At 41.6% G+C, this 20,127-nt stretch overlaps 1 protein-coding gene across 1 annotated transcript; it reads left to right on the forward strand.

Annotated features, from left to right (window-relative positions):
* The first annotated feature begins 6,397 nt into the window (after positions 1-6,397).
* mknk2b (MAPK interacting serine/threonine kinase 2b) lies at positions 6,398-19,529 on the forward strand. Its single transcript, XM_030433843.1, has 14 exons — positions 6,398-6,614; positions 7,227-7,450; positions 7,911-8,001; positions 8,222-8,323; positions 8,445-8,542; positions 10,937-11,016; positions 11,151-11,224; positions 11,403-11,507; positions 11,826-11,881; positions 12,098-12,193; positions 15,614-15,808; positions 15,912-16,076; positions 16,169-16,209; positions 16,331-19,529. Exons 2-14 carry the CDS (start codon positions 7,400-7,402, stop codon positions 16,602-16,604), a joined length of 1,428 nt encoding a protein of 475 aa, XP_030289703.1. The 5' UTR covers positions 6,398-6,614; positions 7,227-7,399; the 3' UTR covers positions 16,605-19,529.
* The last annotated feature ends 598 nt before the right edge of the window (positions 19,530-20,127 follow it).

The raw sequence follows: 20,127 nt of genomic DNA on the forward strand, positions 1-20,127 counted from the left end.
ATCACAGAATTCACACAGAGCCCCTCTGCCTTTTTGTCGAGGGAACCATGGTGACGCTAACTTCAAGGCTAGCTGACAAAAACGTGTCTACCCCCCCCCACTCTCTATTCTCAAAAGGTCTCCAGTGCACCAACACCAAGAACGGACTATACAGTGAAGTAGGAGACGCCTTAGTTCAACATGTGAAATGGAAAATTGCAAATTGTAAATCTATACAGTCTGGAATTTTTAATAAAGGAGAAGATGCTTTTCTAAGGAACTTAGTGTGGCAGCTGTACTTTTTTCCCTGCAAAAATGACGTCAGACACACATTAGAAAGCACAAGTGATATTTAAAGGGGGGCTAGAGGAAAGGTATTTCATTTGCTTATGCCAGCTTTTCCGTTCTAAGAATGTTTTTCTTTCTCAGTCTTGCCTGATGTTAAAATAGAAATATGTGGGTTATGGATCATTCACGGTATGATAACAGCTATTTGAAGGACTCAAGCCAAACAATTCATCAAGTAAAGAATCAGCAGATTGCTAAACAATGAAAACAATTGTCAGTTGCGGACGTAACTGTCACAACTCTCCACTATAGGATGATAAAATCAAACTACAACGTAACAACGTAGGCTATCTCAATCTGTATTCTAATGACTTTCACATCATCTATCGTCGAATCTGAACAGAATGTTTCCATGTCTTTGTTAACCACAGAAAAAAGCAACTTCCCTTTCTGTTGTGAACGTGCAAGTGTCCCTCCGTGGGCTGATTACCACAGTCATTAAAAAAAAACAAGCTGTAGCTGTTACAACATGTCCTAAGCCTTTCTCACTTCCTATTTTCTGAAAAGTAGTGCAAGATTCACTGCACGTAAACACCTACCCTTGTGTCTCTGAGATTTGAAAATCGTGACACAAACTCTACAGCCCGGCCTTCATGGAACTAACTTGACATTTCAACTGTGTGCCAGTAACTAATAACAGATTGCAGTTGGCCCATTAGCCAAAATCTGAGAGGAGAAATTTAAAAAACACGATTTATTTCAGAATACTTGCTGTACACAGTTATGTAATGAGAGCAAAGTGAGTGGAAAAAAAGCATGCAAAAGGTTTTCAAGAGCACGACAGAAACAAAGTTGGAACAAAACAAACTGTTGCAAAATCCCTGGCAGCTCTTTCTGTGTTAAAGGAGTTTTGCTGAATATTGGAGTGCTTTCAGCGGCCTCTTTCTAACTGGAGGCTGCGTCCTTCTAGGAAGTTTACACTGAGAGGGTTTCTTAGAAAAGGTGTAATAAGCGCCTGGGGGCACTGTGACCTTCATAAAAGTATGCAACTTAATCTAACAGTGTAAGACGGCAGGCCGCTTCTCACACACTTATCATCTCGGTCTTTGACAGTTTTACTCGGACATGCCAGACGTGCATTTCATGAATACATTTGCAGGAGAATGCTTGTTCACGTGCACAGATGCATATAGCCTGTAGGACCGTACTGTTTGTAAAAGATATCACAGGTATGTTTATGAAACAAATCCTGCTGCTCGGGCTGTTTCAACATGAGGCCCGATCCATGGAGTCAGTATTAGGGGTGGACAAAATCTACCAGCCCGAGAAAATATTCAAAATTTGAAAACTAATTTCCTGCCTTTAGTAAATCAATGTAAAAATCACTAACACGTGGGACGAACTTTTCACTAACTCTTGATCTTTTACAATAATGTCTTATAGTGTGTTTTTTTTTTACCTTTTCCTGTGTCACTGTTAATGGGAGAGATCAGGGATTAATGACCATCGACCAGTCGGAGTTCATCCATTGTTACATGGCGATACATGCAGGTATTGTATAAGTAAGTTTAGAAGGGGTTACATGAACACTTAAAAACATAAAGTTGTTCTACTTTGGAGGCTCTACGGTTGAAAAATCCTCTCACAGACTTTCTGACAATATCACATATTCAGTGATGAAATATAACATTTATTTAAGTACTGCAGTTTCGTGCAACTTTGAGATAATTGTACTTATACTTCCACTCCACTACATCTTTGAGGCAAGTCCCGTACTTTTTACTCCACTACATTTATCTGATAACTTTGGTTGCTAGTTACTTCATCACGCTGCATCAGAGCCAATGTAGTACATATTTAAAATGTATGCCTGACCGTGGGTTTCAGGAAAATGTGAGGCCAGGGAATAGGTTGTATAGCTCTGGACAATGTTTGACTGCACAACATGCATTTTCTGCTGACTGGCCCACTGCTGGGTTAGTGAGTTGCTGAAACATGCAGCTGCAGTGTAAAGTTATACATTAACTTCACAAGAACTTATATCAAACACAGGGAAGTGATGCAGATACATACATCCTCTGAGCGAGATAGCAATAATCTACAGCTTTATCGTCATACACTATCAGGATATCATAGAAGACAAGCCTTGAACTGCAGTATTGCCACCATGAACAACAACAGAGACACACCTCTGTTATATGATATTTCAGACTGGAGTAATGTCTGCCCTTAAAGAGGACCCCCTTCCTGAGTGTCTCCTGGTGAGAGCCATTCACAGCAGAGATGGGGACGTTACCACCTGAAGTTATTTATGATGGCCCATCCCACTTCTTTTTGACCTGTAGTGACACAGACCCACCTCCCTGCTCTTCGACGACGTGTGATCTTGTTTTCCTGCTAAACCCTCAACCACACCGTGTGCCCCTGGCTAGGGATCGGCAGCCAGCGGCTTGCGTAATGTTTGCTACCACTGGGCTTATGTTTGAGGGGCAGAAGGTGAGGGGAGGAGGAGAGGCAGAAAAGCCTCCGGTCACAAGACATTTGACTCCTGAAAACAAACTGTACAGTTTTAACTCGGCCACCCTTGATAAACAAATGAATGCTACTCACAGCATGTCTGTGGACGAAGGATTATATACAGTGAGAAATTACACTCAGACATACAGTTTAACAACAAAACACGTGGCACATAAAGCATTTACACTCCCTGGCAGTGAACGCAACATGTGGTGAAATGCTGACCAGTTATTGTCAATTTCTATTATTAGTATCAACATCCCCTTGACTCCAATCTAGTAAAATACTGTATGAATTTGTCATGTCAGTGTCAAATTTGCGTTGGCATCTCACAATTAGCAGATGAGATAGCAAACCTTTCTGCATCATCAGAGTTCTTGGATACCTTTCATTATCACAACCGTGAGACAGCCACCTCCTCATCAGGCTCCAAAACGTGCCGCGTCTGTCCGCCTGTTCACGTGTCACAAAAGGTGGGGGGATTTCCGTGCATTATGAGGAGAATTGTGTGTGTTTTGAGTGCCTTTTCCATGTATGTAGCTACTTTCTGAGTTCATTTCTAACGGCTTCAAAATTTAAAACTTTCGTAAAGCAAATATACTTTAAATCCATCACAGTTAGTCTAATACAAATCTAAATACTGGAGATTCATTCCTAGTTATAGCCAGTGGTGATGGTTTACTAAGTTCATTTACTCAGATACTGTACTAAAGTACAGTTTTTGAGGTGCTTCCATTTCAGAAAGAAAATGTTGCACTTTTTACTCCACTACATTTATCTGACAGTTGTAGTTACAGATTTATTTTGTACCCAAAAGTCATACTTGAGCAAAAGTAAAGATAATCTGTTAAAATAATACTTTGGTAAAAGTAAATGTCATTGGATGAAGTATGTGCTTTTAATTGTCATTGTCATAGCAGTCAGTGTACAACAAATCCACACTTTTGTCATTTTAAACTTAAAGGGAATGACATCAATACCAGTCCAACTTTGGAGTGCTACTGCCATTTAAACTTCACAAGGAGAAAACAGAATATCGAAAAAGGATACAACACTTACATGTAGTGTTGTAAAAAGTCCTCAAAAGTCATCCTTGAGTAAAAGTAAAGATATTGTGTTATAAATATTACTTTAGTAAAAGTATTTCATTTTTTTTTTACTTTTCTAAAAAATCTTGAATCATTGATAAAAATAAATAGATCTTAAAATGCACTACTTTGGTTCTGATGCTGTATGCAGTCTACAAAGTAACTAGTAACAAAAGTTCTCAAAATAATAAAGTGAGTAAAAAGTAAAGAACAAGTACCTAAATGTTGTACTTACGTACTGTACTTAAGCAAATGTACTTAGTTACATTCCATCACACACACAAGTATACACAAGTATACTTTTGATATCGAGTTAATACACATATGCAATGTGCATGCATTTAAATCTGATACTTGTGTAATGTTTTAACAAGACATCTTTACTTTCATTCAAGGAAGACTTTTAAAAAGACAGATTCTGTGGTATGCAGCGTTGTTTCAAACTTTTCCCTATATATATATGTACTTACATTCTATCACTGGTATTTTGTTATAGATGAAATAACCCAACAGTATATAAAATAGTAAGGTAATCACAGTAATCACTAAGTCATTAATTGAGAGTACTTTCTGATTCCTACTTTTTTACTTGTACTTTTTGAAATGTTTGATTGCAGGACTTGCTTTTTATCCTGCTACTTTTACTGTGCTTGTAAAAAGAGCCAACATCTGAAGCTTTCCTCTAGATTGCATGTGTGTTTCACTAGGTTTGTATAGCCTATGATACTGTGATACTGAAATGCCATAACAGCTGAGGTCATGTCCCTGCTCCAGTATGAGTAGTTAACTCCGTGCAGTGACTCAGACGGGGGATTTCTTTGAACACCCATCTGGCCATGGCCATTCATTACTGGTTGTGACACTGACGTTTTATGGCATTATAGATGCACATTTTTCCATTTCTGAGCCACACAAAGAGGGAGAAGGATGGTGTGCGTGTGCTTGCATTTCTTGTTTACTTATAACATAGCATAACGCTGACAAATTACTCTCTAATGTTCAATTTCCTCTCTACAATGTGGCTGTGACGTCCAGTGACAGCAGCAGAAACGGTTAGCCAATTATTATGATTTAACCTTAGTCACAGTTTTAAACTGGTGCATCTAGTCTTTCTACATGTTGCACTGGTCCCATCCCTCTCCACCCCCATTGAGATCCTCATCTCTGTCGTCAAAACAGCCAAAGGTGCTGATTGTCATGCTGATGACAGTATCACACCAGCTAGCTGCTACTTTTTACTTCCACTCCACAACATCTAAGAGGCAAATAATCCGAAAAATGCTGAATATCGGATCCAATAATTGGCCCAATGGAAATATACAGTATATGCATACATATACACATACTGTATGTGTAATTTCCTTTCACATGTACTTTCGATTCTAAGTACATTTATTGCCAGAAATGTTTTTTTTAATACTTAAAGGTGCACTATGTAGTTTGGAGAATACATTTTATGCAGGAGAAAAAATATTTTAATTGGCTTTTAAGGCTAAACAAACTAATAACCAACCTCTTTTATTTTCATGACTGAATAAACTGAATAAACAATCCTCAAAGGACAACACAATTTCATACTGGTTTTTTTTTGTTCATATGTGGCGGACCCTGCCACGTTTCTAGCTTCAACTAGTGTCCTTATTGTGGACCTTATTTTCCTCTGGGACCAGCTTGTTTATTCAGTTATGGAAAAAAATATGTATATCTGAGTTTGTATTATTACCTCTTTAATATTGTAAAAATCTGACTCTCCAAAATGACACCGGGCCCCTTTAAGTATATTCATTAACAGATACTTAATCTCAATTCCTATTTATATGGGTCACTTAAAGTAATAATCTAACACAATATCTTTACTAAAGTATGACTTCTGGGTATTTTTTTTTTGTTTACAACACTGCACTTAGTATTTTTTTCATTTTGTATGCCGCGGCTCTACATTAAAGCTATTATGTTAACACTGAATGAGAAAATGCAGACCCTAGACTAAATATCACCATGGCAGCACTGTTGCATCAGACATAAATATTGCAGTTGTCGTGTGCATGATTTCATACACATTTGAGCCTGACATATTTGAGTCAAGAGTACTAAAAATAAAGTTGTATGAATTTTACTGCACGGCATAAATTAAACTGGTGGATCTGGACTGAGTACATGTTACACCGGTCCCATCCCTCTCCAGCTCCACTGAGACTCTCTGTCATGAGAACAGCCGTAGGTGCTCTTTGTGCAGATGCGCACGTACTCGCTGCTTCGTTCCTTCATGAAAAGCGTGGCCTCTTAATCAAAACAGAGCTCACCGGCCGCGTACCATTTCGTGCATGTTATCCGTTCTGTTCCCTAAAAGGTGTTCGGGGTCTCACCTCAGACGCCATTAAACGAATTGAACGAAAAGCCTCATCAACGTTTTCTCTTTTTTATGTGTGGGACTCTTGCGCCACTGGTAGCTGTTACCTTGGAAAGTAGTCAAGTTCTGGTCGTGAAACGAAATGGTACCTAGCCGCCACATCCTTTTCTAGAAAACACATGACCCTGCCAGTGTGTTGATGCAGTCCCGAGGAGGGAGGAGACAAGGAGGAGTCAGCAGGGAGATTATAAAAGCATGTACGCTGTTGCTTGTTAGCCACCTTCCACGCACTTTCTATCTGGCGTACCCCCCCCCACGACCGTCCTCTGCGGCTTCCGAAGCAGTGGGTCAAACAACGACGCTAACACTGGAGCTGTAAAATCAACAACGGGGTGAGTTAAAACGCGTCGCTTTGGATTTAACGTCAGTTTCTCTATCTGTTTTGTTTTTTTCTTGGCAGTTTCGAAATGGCGATTTTACCCGACCCTACATTAATGTTGCATGTTTTGCTAACTGTGGCTAACATTTGACATTACATTTAAATCTGTCATAACGGTCGATCAGTGCGCGAGACGAGTGCTCGCGAGTTGACCGTTATGACTCGGGAGCAGCGTGTTAATGTTAGCTAAACGGTTAGCCTCCCTGCGGCCATTGTAGCAGACGCTTACTGCTAAACTGAAAACATTATGGCTTTTCTGACATATCGGCTCATCTTTGCCCAGGCTGCAGAATTGTTCTGAGTTTCTGCATATGTTATATTTTTACCCTGGCCGTTTTGGATGGCTTTAACTAGCTAAACGTGCGTGGTTGTTGCAGTTAGCGGTTGCTGTTGTTGCACTGCGATTGTTGTTGTTGCCTCATGAACATGTTACGAATGTAAGCGCAAATCTTCTACGGTCCGATGTAACTCTGCTGGGTTTTCATTTAAACTCTGATGATTGCACGTCGGCGTCTCAGATTTTATTCTGGCATTTATAGGTTGTGTTTTGTGTTATTGTCCACAGGGCTCCCGTTTAAAGCGCCGCAGCAAGCTCACCAGCCAGCGCAGTGTTATCACTTGCGACTATCTCTGAAACGTCTTTCTGTTTCGGAGAAGAAGCAAATTGATATCCCTAAACAAAAACAAAAAAACACTGCCGCCGCACACCCACCAAAAATCGCCCCAAATCGAAGCAGAATGGTTCAAAACAAGATCACCGAAGTCACTGGATTCCACCGCTCGTTCAAGGTGAGCTTGGGTTTTGTTGAGGGAACATGTATAATTGCTAATCATGCCTTTTGGGAAGTCTCTCTAATCGGAGCACATTTGTCATCATGTATGAGAGGACCTCACCTTGCTATATATAAACACGTATGGCTGACGCATATGCTGTGTGGCCTGATGTCACGTGTGTTCAGCTAATGAACTTACATCCTATAGGTGAAGAGCTGTTGCAGACAACATTGCTCTTGCATTCATACTCAGCAATATACATTGAATTAATTGGCGTCTATGAATCAGACATTATTGATTTATTTAAAATCTTTGGCCCATCAGCTGATGTACTGCTTCCAGCCCATTTCAGTTTATGGTTGCAGGAAAAGAGATAAGGAAGGTTCTAATCAGTTGAGATGAACAGTTGATGGTCTCAGCTAAATAGTTCATTGATAAGATACCTTAACAAACACGTTTTTATTGTACTCCCCAGGGGCAAAATCCCTTTGAATCTGACGACTTCACCAAAAATGGATCCCATCTCATTGATTCGTCATTTAATTTTGATTCCTCCCCAAGACATGGTGAGTATTTTAACTTAAGTGTCTTGAAAACTGTAACTCTGTTATCTGAGTTCTGTTAATGCAGTGCTTTCCCCAATTTGGTTGAATTGTACAATTTACACTGAATGAAAACATTGTGATTGCCCTTTACACTTTGATTTCCCCTTTAGTGCGTTCTTTGAGCTTGTTTGTGTTATTTACCAACTAGCAGGTAATTATGTTGGCACTCCTGTTTTTACAGACATGCCTTCCAGCCAGCCTATTGACATTCCCGATTCCAAGAAGAGAAACAAAAAGAAGAAGCGTTGCCGGGCAACTGACAGTTTCTCTGGACGATTTGAGGGTAAAAGCTTTTTATTTCCAGTATCATTATTTTGTTGTTGCAAAGAATTGTCTTTAGACTAGAAAGGATTCTGCTCCTTCATAAGGAGCATTTTATTAACTTGTCAAACTCTGTGCCACAGATGTCTACAGACTGCAGGAAGAGGTACTAGGAGAGGGCGCTTATGCCAGAGTGCAAACATGCATCAACCTCATCACCAACAAAGAATATGCTGTTAAGGTAAGCTAACAGACATTCACCACACTTAATGGATGACTTTAATATATTTGAAAAGATTAGCTTAATGCATGTTGTCTTGTTTCCTGCAAGTCGTGCTCCTTTTTCATGAGTCTATGAATGTCGTGGTTGCTACATAACACTTACCTGCTGTCTGTGAGAGGTAAAATGGCTAGTGCTGAATATATGCATGTACCATTGAAGAGGCTAGTAGCCAGGCTACAGGATGTGGGTCATAGTGTTCATGTAGCCTTTTTTCATAGGTCATTCTTTAGAAATCTTATTGAGGAAAGTTCTGATCCTGGGGCAGGATGTTTGTTTTTCTTTTTTTCCTTTAAGTTCAACTCTTTAGCAGATGTCTGCAGGCTCATCTATGTTGTGGTACTGCTGTGCCTTTTTTTTCTTTTTCTTTGAGTGTGTAACACTAGAGGCTGTTAGCAGGCCCCTCCCCTCAGTGTTTTTAGACTTGGCCAGCCTATCGTAGAGCTGGGAGGGATATACCCACCCCCTTTCTTTACTCCTATTGCCTACAGAGGACGCTCTTAGTGAGAACATTGTGTACTGGTAACTGTGCCAAAACAAAAAACCCACAGAGAGGAGGGGTGTACTGGGTGAGAGTTATGACCCAGGGTGTTTACACTGCTTTGTTCTCCTTCTCGCTCAGTACAGTTGTACTTTTTGTTTTTTCCCCTTTTCCTCTCCATATGGGGTGTGGACTTGTTAATACATGTCTTGACTCCTTGGGACTTCCCTTTCAAGCTTTTATATACAATTCTCATTTCCTCATTTTAAGGAACAAAACATTGTGAAACCTTTTTTTCTTTGCTGAAGTGTAGAAAAGTAGAACTGTGGCTTGTTTCTCTTTAAATTCCTGATCCCTCACATACTAATCCCATTGGGACAATTGTTTTATTTTTTTAACTTCTAATTAAATCCTGGTTGCAGTTTTAATTCTGTTCTGTTTCAATTAAAGTGGCAGCTAAAGAGTGGTTCCCCAGTTGAGCAAGTATCCATATCCTGCATTAATATGAGGATATTAATATGCAGCGGAATTGGATTCAGTCATATGACCATGATCTTTAGTATTGTTTACACTGGGATGGTTTGGTAGATCCCTTGGGATTTCACGGTCCTGGGGGAGGAGGCACGAGGGTTGGCACTTATTGGAGGTCATTTAGGAGTCGGAGGGGGCTCAGACTGCTCCTGCCAGATGTCCAGTCTCAACCCTCCCCCTCCAGGCTGGGGTGAGTTGTGTAGGCTCCTTGTGTTGCAATTGTAACAAAAGCCTCAGAGCAGCAAGGACAAGCAGAGGGCTGTGCAGTGCTCTGGTTTCCCAACATATCCTTCGCCTTTAAGGAACTATTTCACAACCCTGGGTTGATGTTTGAACCTGCAGTGGGGGTTGACTTGTTTTGCAGCAGGCTGCTTGGATATGGATAAACAACCATACATCAGTTCATCCCAAATAACTGCCAACTAACTTTTATGTTATGCAATTACCTTCACATGTCTATCGGAGTGTGTGGTTTGTGTAGTGATCCAGCGAAAAGTGAACTGAGTGGGGGCTGTTTGTGCTGCTGACTCAGACTGGAACAGTGCAGGGGCTTTGGACTGCTCACAGGCCTCTTGTCTGTGCATTAATCCTAGACACACACTGCAACACTGGCCCCACTGGGCTTCAATAGCAGCTGTAATCCAGCTACCAGGAAGAGAAACACGTACAGCCTCCCAAGCAGACAATAACTAGCCAGGGCTGGAAAATTCAGGCCTTTTGCTTTGGTGTCAGCAGTCTGTCTTTCTGTCTCTCTTGGCAGGGCATCGTGCAGCTGGTGGCCCCTCTGTGGTTTAGTTCCAGGCAGCGCAGTTATATTAAGAGAGCATTTTTTTGTTGTTATCGTAAACAGTTTTGGATTAACTCGGGGGATGTTTCAAAGGAATGCTCATGGCTTCCTAAGAGCACTTAAGATTTAAATATGGGTCACACATGACTGCTTAATATAGAAGCTGCTGTGACTTGATTCATTCTCACTGTATTCTGTCTCTGCTTTGGCATGCTGCACTGAAAGTAGGTTAAACCTGGCAAGTGTGTCACAGGGTGGGATAAAGGTAGGACGGCAGGGAAAATGCAGGTCTGGAGGAAACCAGTTACAGGGCTCGGTGTATGGAATATATAATATATGCTACAGTAAACACAGCCACGGGTGGGGTTTGGTGGTGCAGTGGAAGGGGATGGCTCTCACCCAGATATTAAGTCTCAGACGGGTTGAATTTTTCCTCTACCATCAGAGCACTTTCACAATTGTCCTCCATCCAACCCCTGTGAAAAACACGACAGTCAGCCTCATTTGTTTACGCTATTTTTAGATAATGTGACTGAACAGTAATGTTCTGTTCCAGATAATCGAGAAAAGGCCAGGTCACAGCCGCAGCAGAGTCTTCCGTGAGGTTGAGATGCTCTATCAGTGCCAGGGCCACAGGTAATGTCCTTCTGTTTTGATTTCTGCTGAATCACGTTGCATTTACTCCATAGTGCTGAAATCACGCTATTTCTATTAAATGTGCACTAAATGTCTCTTATCACTGGCTCATAATGCTCTTTTCTTGTCTAAAGTAACATCCTAGAGCTGGTGGAGTTCTTTGAAGAGGAAGACAAGTTCTACCTGGTGTTTGAAAAGCTTAGAGGAGGTTGGTGAATTATGGCTGCTGCAGGATGCCTGCATCTGATCCCTTTGTTTATTTTTAAACATTCCTGTAATGCATGTGCATGGTCTCAAGTGTTGGCAAGTTGTCTTTGTGTGGGAAGGAATTCACTCAAGTATGTTGTGGTACATGTAGCTCATACACTCATTTTCCTCTGTATTAGGGTCAATCTTGGCACAAATTCACAAGAGACGCCACTTCAGTGAGCAGGAAGCCAGTGTTGTCGTGCAGGACATCGCCAGCGCTCTAGATTTTCTGCATAACAAGGGTAAGACCCTGCATACAATTATTAGTTACTCATGATCACCAAAAGGTGTAACAAACCCATATGTATATACGTACCATGACATGAGACTAATTTCAGTGATTTGATACCATATTTCAGTAGCTGAAATTAAACATTGATCAAGAGAAACAAGACCCTATTTTTACATTTATTGGAACTGTACAAAATGGCTGTCTTGTTGTACTGATATGATTTTAAAAAACTAAACAAAAGAAACCCAAAACTTTTCCTTGATCATGAGGCAGTGGTCACATTTTATTACAAACATGTGGCTGATTTTATTTAATTTTTCCCCCCCAGGAATGGCACATAGAGACCTGAAGCCTGAAAACATTCTCTGTGAGCGTGCTGACAAGGTGAGTTTACTGTAAAGATAGCTGAGCCTAATTAGTCCAGAGTGCAACCAATGTAGTAATAATTTTGATAGTTTAACTCACTGCAAGATGGTGATGTGGTACTGATAAATAATGGTGGAAAATTTTGACCCCACATGTATTGTAGATATTCCACACATGACATAAGATAAAGAAATGTAGATTCATTTGAATAATTGATTCTTGCATCATTGTCAGATTTCCCCGGTCAAGATCTGTGACTTTGACTTGGGCAGCGGGATCAAGTTGAACAGCGACAGCTCACCCATCTCCACCCCTGAGCTCCTCACCCCTGTAAGTCCACCTGCATATTGCACTCCTCTTGTTTGCCAAGCAGTTGAGAACATTTTATGAATGGTAATGGGACACTGCGAGGGGAAGGGTGAAGGAAAATGCATGCTATCAATTTATGGGTATAGCTATTGAGGGCAAGGAATAGATTTATCTGTCATACCATGTTGGTCACATTTCCCTGTAGTGGTTTTTATGTCCTTGTTGTGGATAAGCAGGCTGTATAACAATATCTTTATAGTCCAACTGGCTGGTCGCTTATTGGGCAATCCTCAGTGGTGTTAGCTGCAGTACAGCGAGCTGATTGGAAGAGATAAATATGGTGTATTGAGGTTAAAGTAGTTCAGTGTTGGGCAGTTTCTCTGAAATTACGTGGATTGTTTCCTGAATGTCCCAAACTGGCAGCTTTTGCCTTTCCTTATCATGCTATGGTATCAGCAACACATGGATAAATATCCGCCAGTTTGGGGTTATGATTTTTTAACTCCCCTGCTGTCGTACCAACAGAAATCATCTGAGTGGCTAGAAAAGTGGACCCTTGCAACCTCAAAAAAGGAATGGTGTAGTTGCACTAGCAAGCTTTCGTCTTGTGTCAACACATGCTGTCTGCTGGTTTTCTGAGGGGCTAAATAGATGGACTGGAGCAGGTGAAGGATAGTGCAGGAATTTAGTGGTGGGTAGGGGGGGGTTCCCCTACACTGGAGCCCATCCCTGGACTATTTGAAGGGGAGATGGTTGTGGGGCCACGAGGTGCCCTCATGTTTAGTCTACATTGGCTCATATGTATGTCTGCAGTGGGGAACCTATTCTTTTGTCTGCTTGTTTTAAATATCTTAATTTTTCTGTTTAAAATGGCCTGCCTCCGTACCCTTTCTTTATATCTATGTACGTTTTTTTGTGGAAGGTTATTTCTTTTACATAAACACAAGACATGATGTGATGCAATGCAAGGAATTCAGAGGAAAAAAAGTTGATGCCTGAGGATGCAATGTAATAGCCTTGCAGTGTAATAAGTCTGCAGGGAACGCATTGTGACTTTTACAAGGTCATGTCCAATGGTGGAAAGAAGTAACATTGGATCAAAACACACCAACTCTCTCATTTCCCTTTTCTCCCTCTGTGGTATGAGAAAAACATCCACCCTCTCTTTCTGCTCAGTCTCCACCCACTGGCCCCAACCCTGCTTGTGCTGGTCTGCGCTTTCTTTATGTTCTTTATACAAAGCTTGTTCTAGAATTTTTAGTCTTTGCCCATATACCTAGCAACTGAGATGTGATTGGCTAAACCAGTGGGAGGGGGAGGGTAACTGGGAGGGACAAACGCCCTGTCTGCTCATGCGCTCTGGTTGTTTTCTTTGCCTTGATCACAGGAACAATGTTATCTGATTTTCATCTCGCTGTTGGCACTCTCACCCAGCCCCCACATTCCTACAGTTGCTGTTGCACAATATCATGTGGTTTTGTACTCACTGCGTATGTTCTTGAATGTGATCCAAATGAATACATTTAATACAGTTCTAAGTCTAAGGGTTGTTTGACTCTTTAAGTTTACAGTGGATGGGTCTTTATGCTCTCTAGTACAGACTAGAACTGGCTGGACCACAGAGGAGAGGGACCTTTCTAAGAAAAGGCTAATTTTAGCTTACTAGGAAATCTGCACATGAGGCTGCCTGTCTGTTTGGCATGAAAAAAATCTTACTGTTCAAATGTTAATGTCCATGTGTAGCAGTTAGGATCTACAAAGTGAAAACACTGCACTTAAGCAGTGTGAGCAGTTAAAAACAAAATCAAGGAAGTGCCGCTGTTATTCTTGTCATAGATGCAGGTGCTGCAGCTGTATGACGACAGAACAGGTCTGATCACTGTAAGCCTCTTCAGATAATCCTGTAGTTTACAAACAGCAGAGCTGTGTGTCATCAGTGATATCGGTATGGTCTGACTAGTCACATGGTTTCAGGAAAGCCCCAGGTTGCAATACCAACAAAGCCTGCGGTAACAGCAGCTGATTAACAACTATCTACAGCTTACAGGAAATTTTGAGGAGGATGTTACTGGTGCAAGTTCAGAAGGTGTTTGCAACTGCAGCACAGGAAGAACAAATGTGATTTCTAGATTGAGGCTCTGGCTCTTATCACAGAGCTGGCAGTTTCAGGCAGTTGTGGTTATCTTTTTATCCTGACTTGATTGGTAGTGTGTTTTGAAACAAGATTAGGCAATGGTTGTATGATAGCAGAGCTATCACATCGCCTTTCACTGTTGGGGCACCTTGGTGGGCAAAAATATCCTTGTGTTTTATTTCTGTGGATTTCTGTGCTGCATTTGGCCTGAATCCTCAGGGCTTGTCTGTGAAGGCAATCACCCCAGACATGATGTTGTTGGTGGAAACGTGGGGGTTGGGGTTTTCTCTCCAACAGAAGCAGCTTTGTCTCAGACGATTCCTGTGCTGCAATTTCATTACATAAGGGTGCAGCAGGGTGGAGGAGGAGTTGAGAGACAGCTGGGATATGGTACTGGGACACAATAGAGGCCTACTCAATGTAAACATGCTCGCCTACAGATTTGCCAGGATGCCGGCCTCTTAATGATGGCATGTTTGGCTGTGGGCTACTAGACTAAGAAAAACTGACTGGGCGAACAGGGAGATTAACAGGTATTTAAAGAGCAGTTTCTCATGATTTGTACCGGTCGTCTATATTTAGGACAACCTCTAGAAAACTCCAATAACTTTGACATGGAACACCTTTAATCCAAAGTTGTTCAAGAGGCAACAATGAATTGTCCTTTCCACAAAGCTCTACATGTCCCGCTGAACTAGCGACCTTCTCCTCTTTTCTGTTCCTAAAGTATTAAAACAGCATTTGGTGTTTGTGTTTCCAAGTTACATAACAGACTGTGGCTCTGGACAACCAATCCTCTTTGCCCTGCTCAATGTTTGGCCTAATTTCCTTCTTAGCTACATAACAGGGCACCATCAGAGCTGAACCTTCCATTGGCCTCAGCCCATTTCGCCTGGCTTGTGTGCAGCTGGATGGTCAAAGCAGTGACTCACTTCTGCTGCTTGCCTACCCACACTAACCCGCTTCATTATAACATTGCCCTCCTTCCCTCTGCTCTCTATATATAATTGTACACGGTGTTCCTACTTGCATGTCCTGTAGGCATTGAGAAAAGTTGAATAACACATTTTAAATGAACCCTTCACTTCAGATCAGCATGTGACTCTCGCACAGGATGCTAACACTGCACTGTACATCCCAAAAGAGGGCCCCAAGCCTTAACACTTACAACCACGAGGTATCAGCTGAGTGAAGGAATGTGGGGCTTTTGCCAAGAGAGGCTAGTGTTTCTTTTTCTGCTATAGTTGCTGCTTTCTGCTCGTCATCCCTGGGGCTGACACACTTTCTTTGTTTCCTTTTTGTCACAGTGTGGCTCAGCAGAGTACATGGCACCTGAGGTGGTTGAGGCCTTCAGTGAGGAGGCCACAATTTATGACAAGCGCTGTGACCTGTGGAGCCTTGGAGTCATCCTGTACATCATGCTGAGCGGCTACCCACCGTTCGTAGGCCGCTGTGGTGGTGGCTGTGGCTGGGAATTGGGGGAACCCTGTCACACCTGCCAGGTGAGAATTTGAAACACTGCAATGGACATTATGGAGACTTGAACAATGTATATTCTTATCAAGGTCAGCCGAACTAAATCTTTTTTTTTTTGTCCCTTTCTAGAACACTTTGTTTGAGAGTATCCAGGAAGGAAAATACGAGTTTCCAGAGAAAGACTGGGCTCACATCTCCTCAAGTGCCAAAGACCTTATATCCAAACTTCTCGTTAGGGACGCCAAAAACCGCCTGAGTGCCAGCCAGGTGCTGCAGCACCCCTGGGTGCAGGGGGTAAGTCTTCTAATCGGCAAGCCTTTGAATTCTTCATGTTTGGGTAAGAGTTGAGGTTTTTAAATGATGTACTTCTCTTTTATTTTATTCAGGGTGCATACGATACTCTGCCGACCTCCATCCTGCATCAAAGGTGAGAGAATGTTAGTTTACAGTTGCCGTTTTTAAGAGTGTATTCCCTTGGAACCTTTTGTCTAAAGTGTTTACAAGTTGACTTTAATTCAGCTATATTTGTCTCTGATCTTGTCCATTAGATCCAGCAATACCAGAGATCTGACATTCTTTGCTGACAAGGCCATGGCTGTGAACAGACAGCTGGCTGAACAGGATGGCATGGAAGACCAGCAGCAGCAGGAAGTCCCATTTGTTGTTACCACTACTGGCTCTTCAATGAGACTCTTTCCTCCTTCCAACTCCAAGCTTGCCAGGCGCAGGCAGCGAGGCAGCCAGCCCACAGGAGGGCCTGTCTCTGCTGCAGAGCTTCGTCAGCTCTTGGCCCCTCTCGTTATTGTGGGAGACTGTGCCTGAACTTTGTCAACCCTGACCTCCGACCTTCCGTTAAGATTCAAGTCCAGATCTAAGACTGCCCAGACTCTCCCTCACCAGTCCTGGCCCTTCTCTCTGACTCTAGCTGGCCTCGGCTCCTCTGCCATTCAGGCTTTATTGCCTCGCTGTAACGGGTGTTGCGCCTCGCAGCCCTTTTCTATTAATGCCTTCTGCCCTTCTGCAGCACTTCTGAAGCACATCAGCCCAGGGCCTGCATATAGCAAACACACATGTGCATGTCAGGGTTTGGGAGGAGGGCCAGTTAATGATTTGAGGGAGAGGGGGAGAGAGAGAAGTATTTTCTAAGTTATGTTCTTTTGTTTCATAAAACTCAGTTTAGAAGAAATCAGAACACTTGTCTTCAAAACGAAGCTCAGACACCAAAGGACAACCTGTTGTGCTGCTCCCACGTTACAACTGGATCCACTGTGAATTAAGTTATCTGGAATGTTCTCTTTGCCTGTATGTATATGCATGAATGGCCCATCTGCAGATACGTACAAGCTTATGCAATATGCCAAGATGAAGGCTGTACCTGTCTCGAAGGGATTCAGTATAAGGGGTTGGAAGGGCTGTAAGCCAATGCTGTCCGTGCCTGGTGCGGTCCATTATTATGTGGCTGGGGACTTCAGAGATTGTGTTTTTTTTTTTTTTTTTTTTTTTCTTTTTTTCCATTTAAGAAAATCCTTAACACTGAGCCTCTTCTGTCTGAGATAAAACTCGCACTCATCTAGCTTGGTGGCCATGCACTTACTGCTCCCAGAGCAACGAATGTTTGTCTGTACCCAGCCAGCCATTTCTTACTTACTGTTGCACCGACTCATACAGTCTATATGAGCATATATGCTGAATTATCAGTGGCTACACCTTTCAGTGTTTTATATGTGACCATCAGGCAAGTCTAATAGTATTATTTAAACTATTGCACTTGGGTTATGATGCAGGGCCAACCACAAAATGACACTTCTGGGCTCGCTCCAGAGTTTATCTGATATGTTGGTACAAGCTAATGTTGAATGGCTCTGGTCGGTTACTTCATTGTAAAGAATTCATGACATGTCCCCTCGCCACAGCTGGAACTTGTTTTTTTCCCCTCTGCAAATCAGTTTATGCATTACAATTTTGAATATTTTGGCAGTAAAGGTTAGAGCCCCAACCATGGGTTTGAAAAGCACATTTTGGCCAATGAGACCCAAGGGTCATTTATTGATTGAATACATTTATCTGGATTCTTTTTTTTCTTTCAAGGGTTCACCATTGTCTTGTTTTTGATTAGACAGCCCTTTCAAAGATAGTGACATTATAAAATAAAGAGGCACTAGAAAATTCTCAAAAGAAACACTTAAAAAAAAAAAAAAAAAAAGGAAAAACATTCCACAAAAAAAAAGTCTTCCACAGACGTGTAGCTGTATTAAGTTTACCTTATTTTTCATGTTTGAAAACTCCATGTCAATGTGCCACACTGATTCCCCCCCCCCCCTTTTTTTTATGGCTGTTCATAAGCTTTTATTTACTTTATATGGCAATTTTCATGCAGGTGCTGTTCAGTTCAGGTGAAACACCGGATGTTTTCTTTAAGTTTTTTTTTTATTTTATTTTTTTTATGTTTTCTGTTTTTAAAAGTTCAGAGTATGGTGTATGATGAGGTGAGATGGAAAGTTTAGTTGATCTGGAGCGTTCATGCCCAGCGAAGGCGAGTGTTAAGTTTTATTTTTTTTTATGTAAGAGTTGGCAATAATTTTTTTTTTTTTTTGTTGTTGTTGTTCAGATTAAGTTCATTAAGCTCATTCTAAAACTGACAGGTAATGGACAGGTGATGAGGTCTCACAACACTGTAGCCATTTCACCAAAGAGGGTTCAAGTCACGATATTGAACATGTGATCCATCACCTAGCAGTGAGAAGTGCGGACTTCTGATTGTCCATGTCCTGTTGCCAGCACTGCAGCGACGGTACTCTGGAAATGGCTCCCTTGGTGTCAAAGGACCCATTATGCTGATAATAGGACACTGTAATAGTTCTAAAATACCTTTCTACAGATGCATAGTTATGGGGGTTTATGTCTTATAATAAGACTTACTTGAATTTGTGTATGCAGCTGATTCTTCTCCATTTGGGAAACTACTTTGCTATCGGTAATCTCAAACCATTACGCTGATGATCAAGGCAATCTTGGGGTTTTCAAAATTACCAATATCGTTCAGTATTCTGCCTTTTTCTCTCTTTTTTTTTTGAGCATCAGACAAGTTGGTCCCCTACTTTTTTGATAGGGTTGGATACTCAGATACGCACAGACTTTGGCCATACTCTGTAATATCCTGAGCGGTATAATACGAGTTTTCGTGGTCATGACCATTTCTACTTTTTGTCAAATGGCAGTAGCTTTTTGGACTGCCTTTTATTGGGGGGAAGGGGGACAAAATGATATCCTTAAGCCTCACAATTTTTATACTGTCATTTTGAAGTAGGGGAGTGTTAAAACTCAGTCATTCATTCAAATGGACAGTCCCATCATCAACCTCCCCACAATTTGAATGTAGCCCACAGGCAAAAGCATTTACAATCCAGCAACATTGATCAAATGTTTTATAATAGTTCATTCCATGGACATGGTGTAGGGTTAATTCTGTCTATGTTGATACGGTCTTCAATCTTTTCTTTGGAGGGTTGACACCTGATTTTAACACTGTCTGAGTCACCCCAAGCCCATTGTGTTCATGGGATGAAATCTGAAATAAATGCATCCTTTTTAAAGTACAAAAAAATATTTTGATTTAAAATAAGCACTTTACTGTACCATGTGAATGATTGCAGTTCACTCAAAGCAACATTTATGACAGTTGCTACAGAATTTTGTATTGTTTTTCTAAAAAAAAAAAAAAAAATTGCAATAAAATGCTTTGAACTACACATTCGTCTGTGTGGTTACTGTATTGTTTTGTTTTTCTCAGTCTGAAGGTCTACAGTGACGACTGTTGGCTGCGCCCTCCTGTATCTCTAGTTTCGTATTAACAGCCTTATCTGTCGGCCAAGGCTGAGGCAGTTCCATCTGATTCAGTGCTGTAAAGCTGTTTATCAGTAGCACTCCCTGATACCTTGAATGGACTGTCACATGGCTGGCCTTGGCTGTTGGTAAATATGAGCTCCATACTCAAATGTGACAGTGGTTTAACCTTGCGTTAGTCATGCCGAGAGCCGCTGTGTGTTGATGCGAGGGGGCGCTCTTCACAGCACAGACGGGCCTCATCTGACCAGACTGATGCAACCTGCTGCAAGAGCTGCAGTTCTGCTGTGCCACCTCATGATGATCTGCCTACAAATACAAAATGACTTCTGCTGAATTTGCTGAATACCAGAGGATCATGTCGACGCCGCTACATAGCAGGATTTGTCTTCCTGTGGTTAAAATAAGCTCTGAAATAATGTCTGAAGAACTGTGGGTGGCGTTTCCTCAAATAGATACACATAAGCATGGTTGGCATCAACAACTGTGTGCACTTGTTGAC

This window comes from Sparus aurata, chromosome 11 (genome assembly GCF_900880675.1).
Source record: "Sparus aurata chromosome 11, fSpaAur1.1, whole genome shotgun sequence".
NCBI classification, from domain to species: domain Eukaryota; kingdom Metazoa; phylum Chordata; class Actinopteri; order Spariformes; family Sparidae; genus Sparus; species Sparus aurata.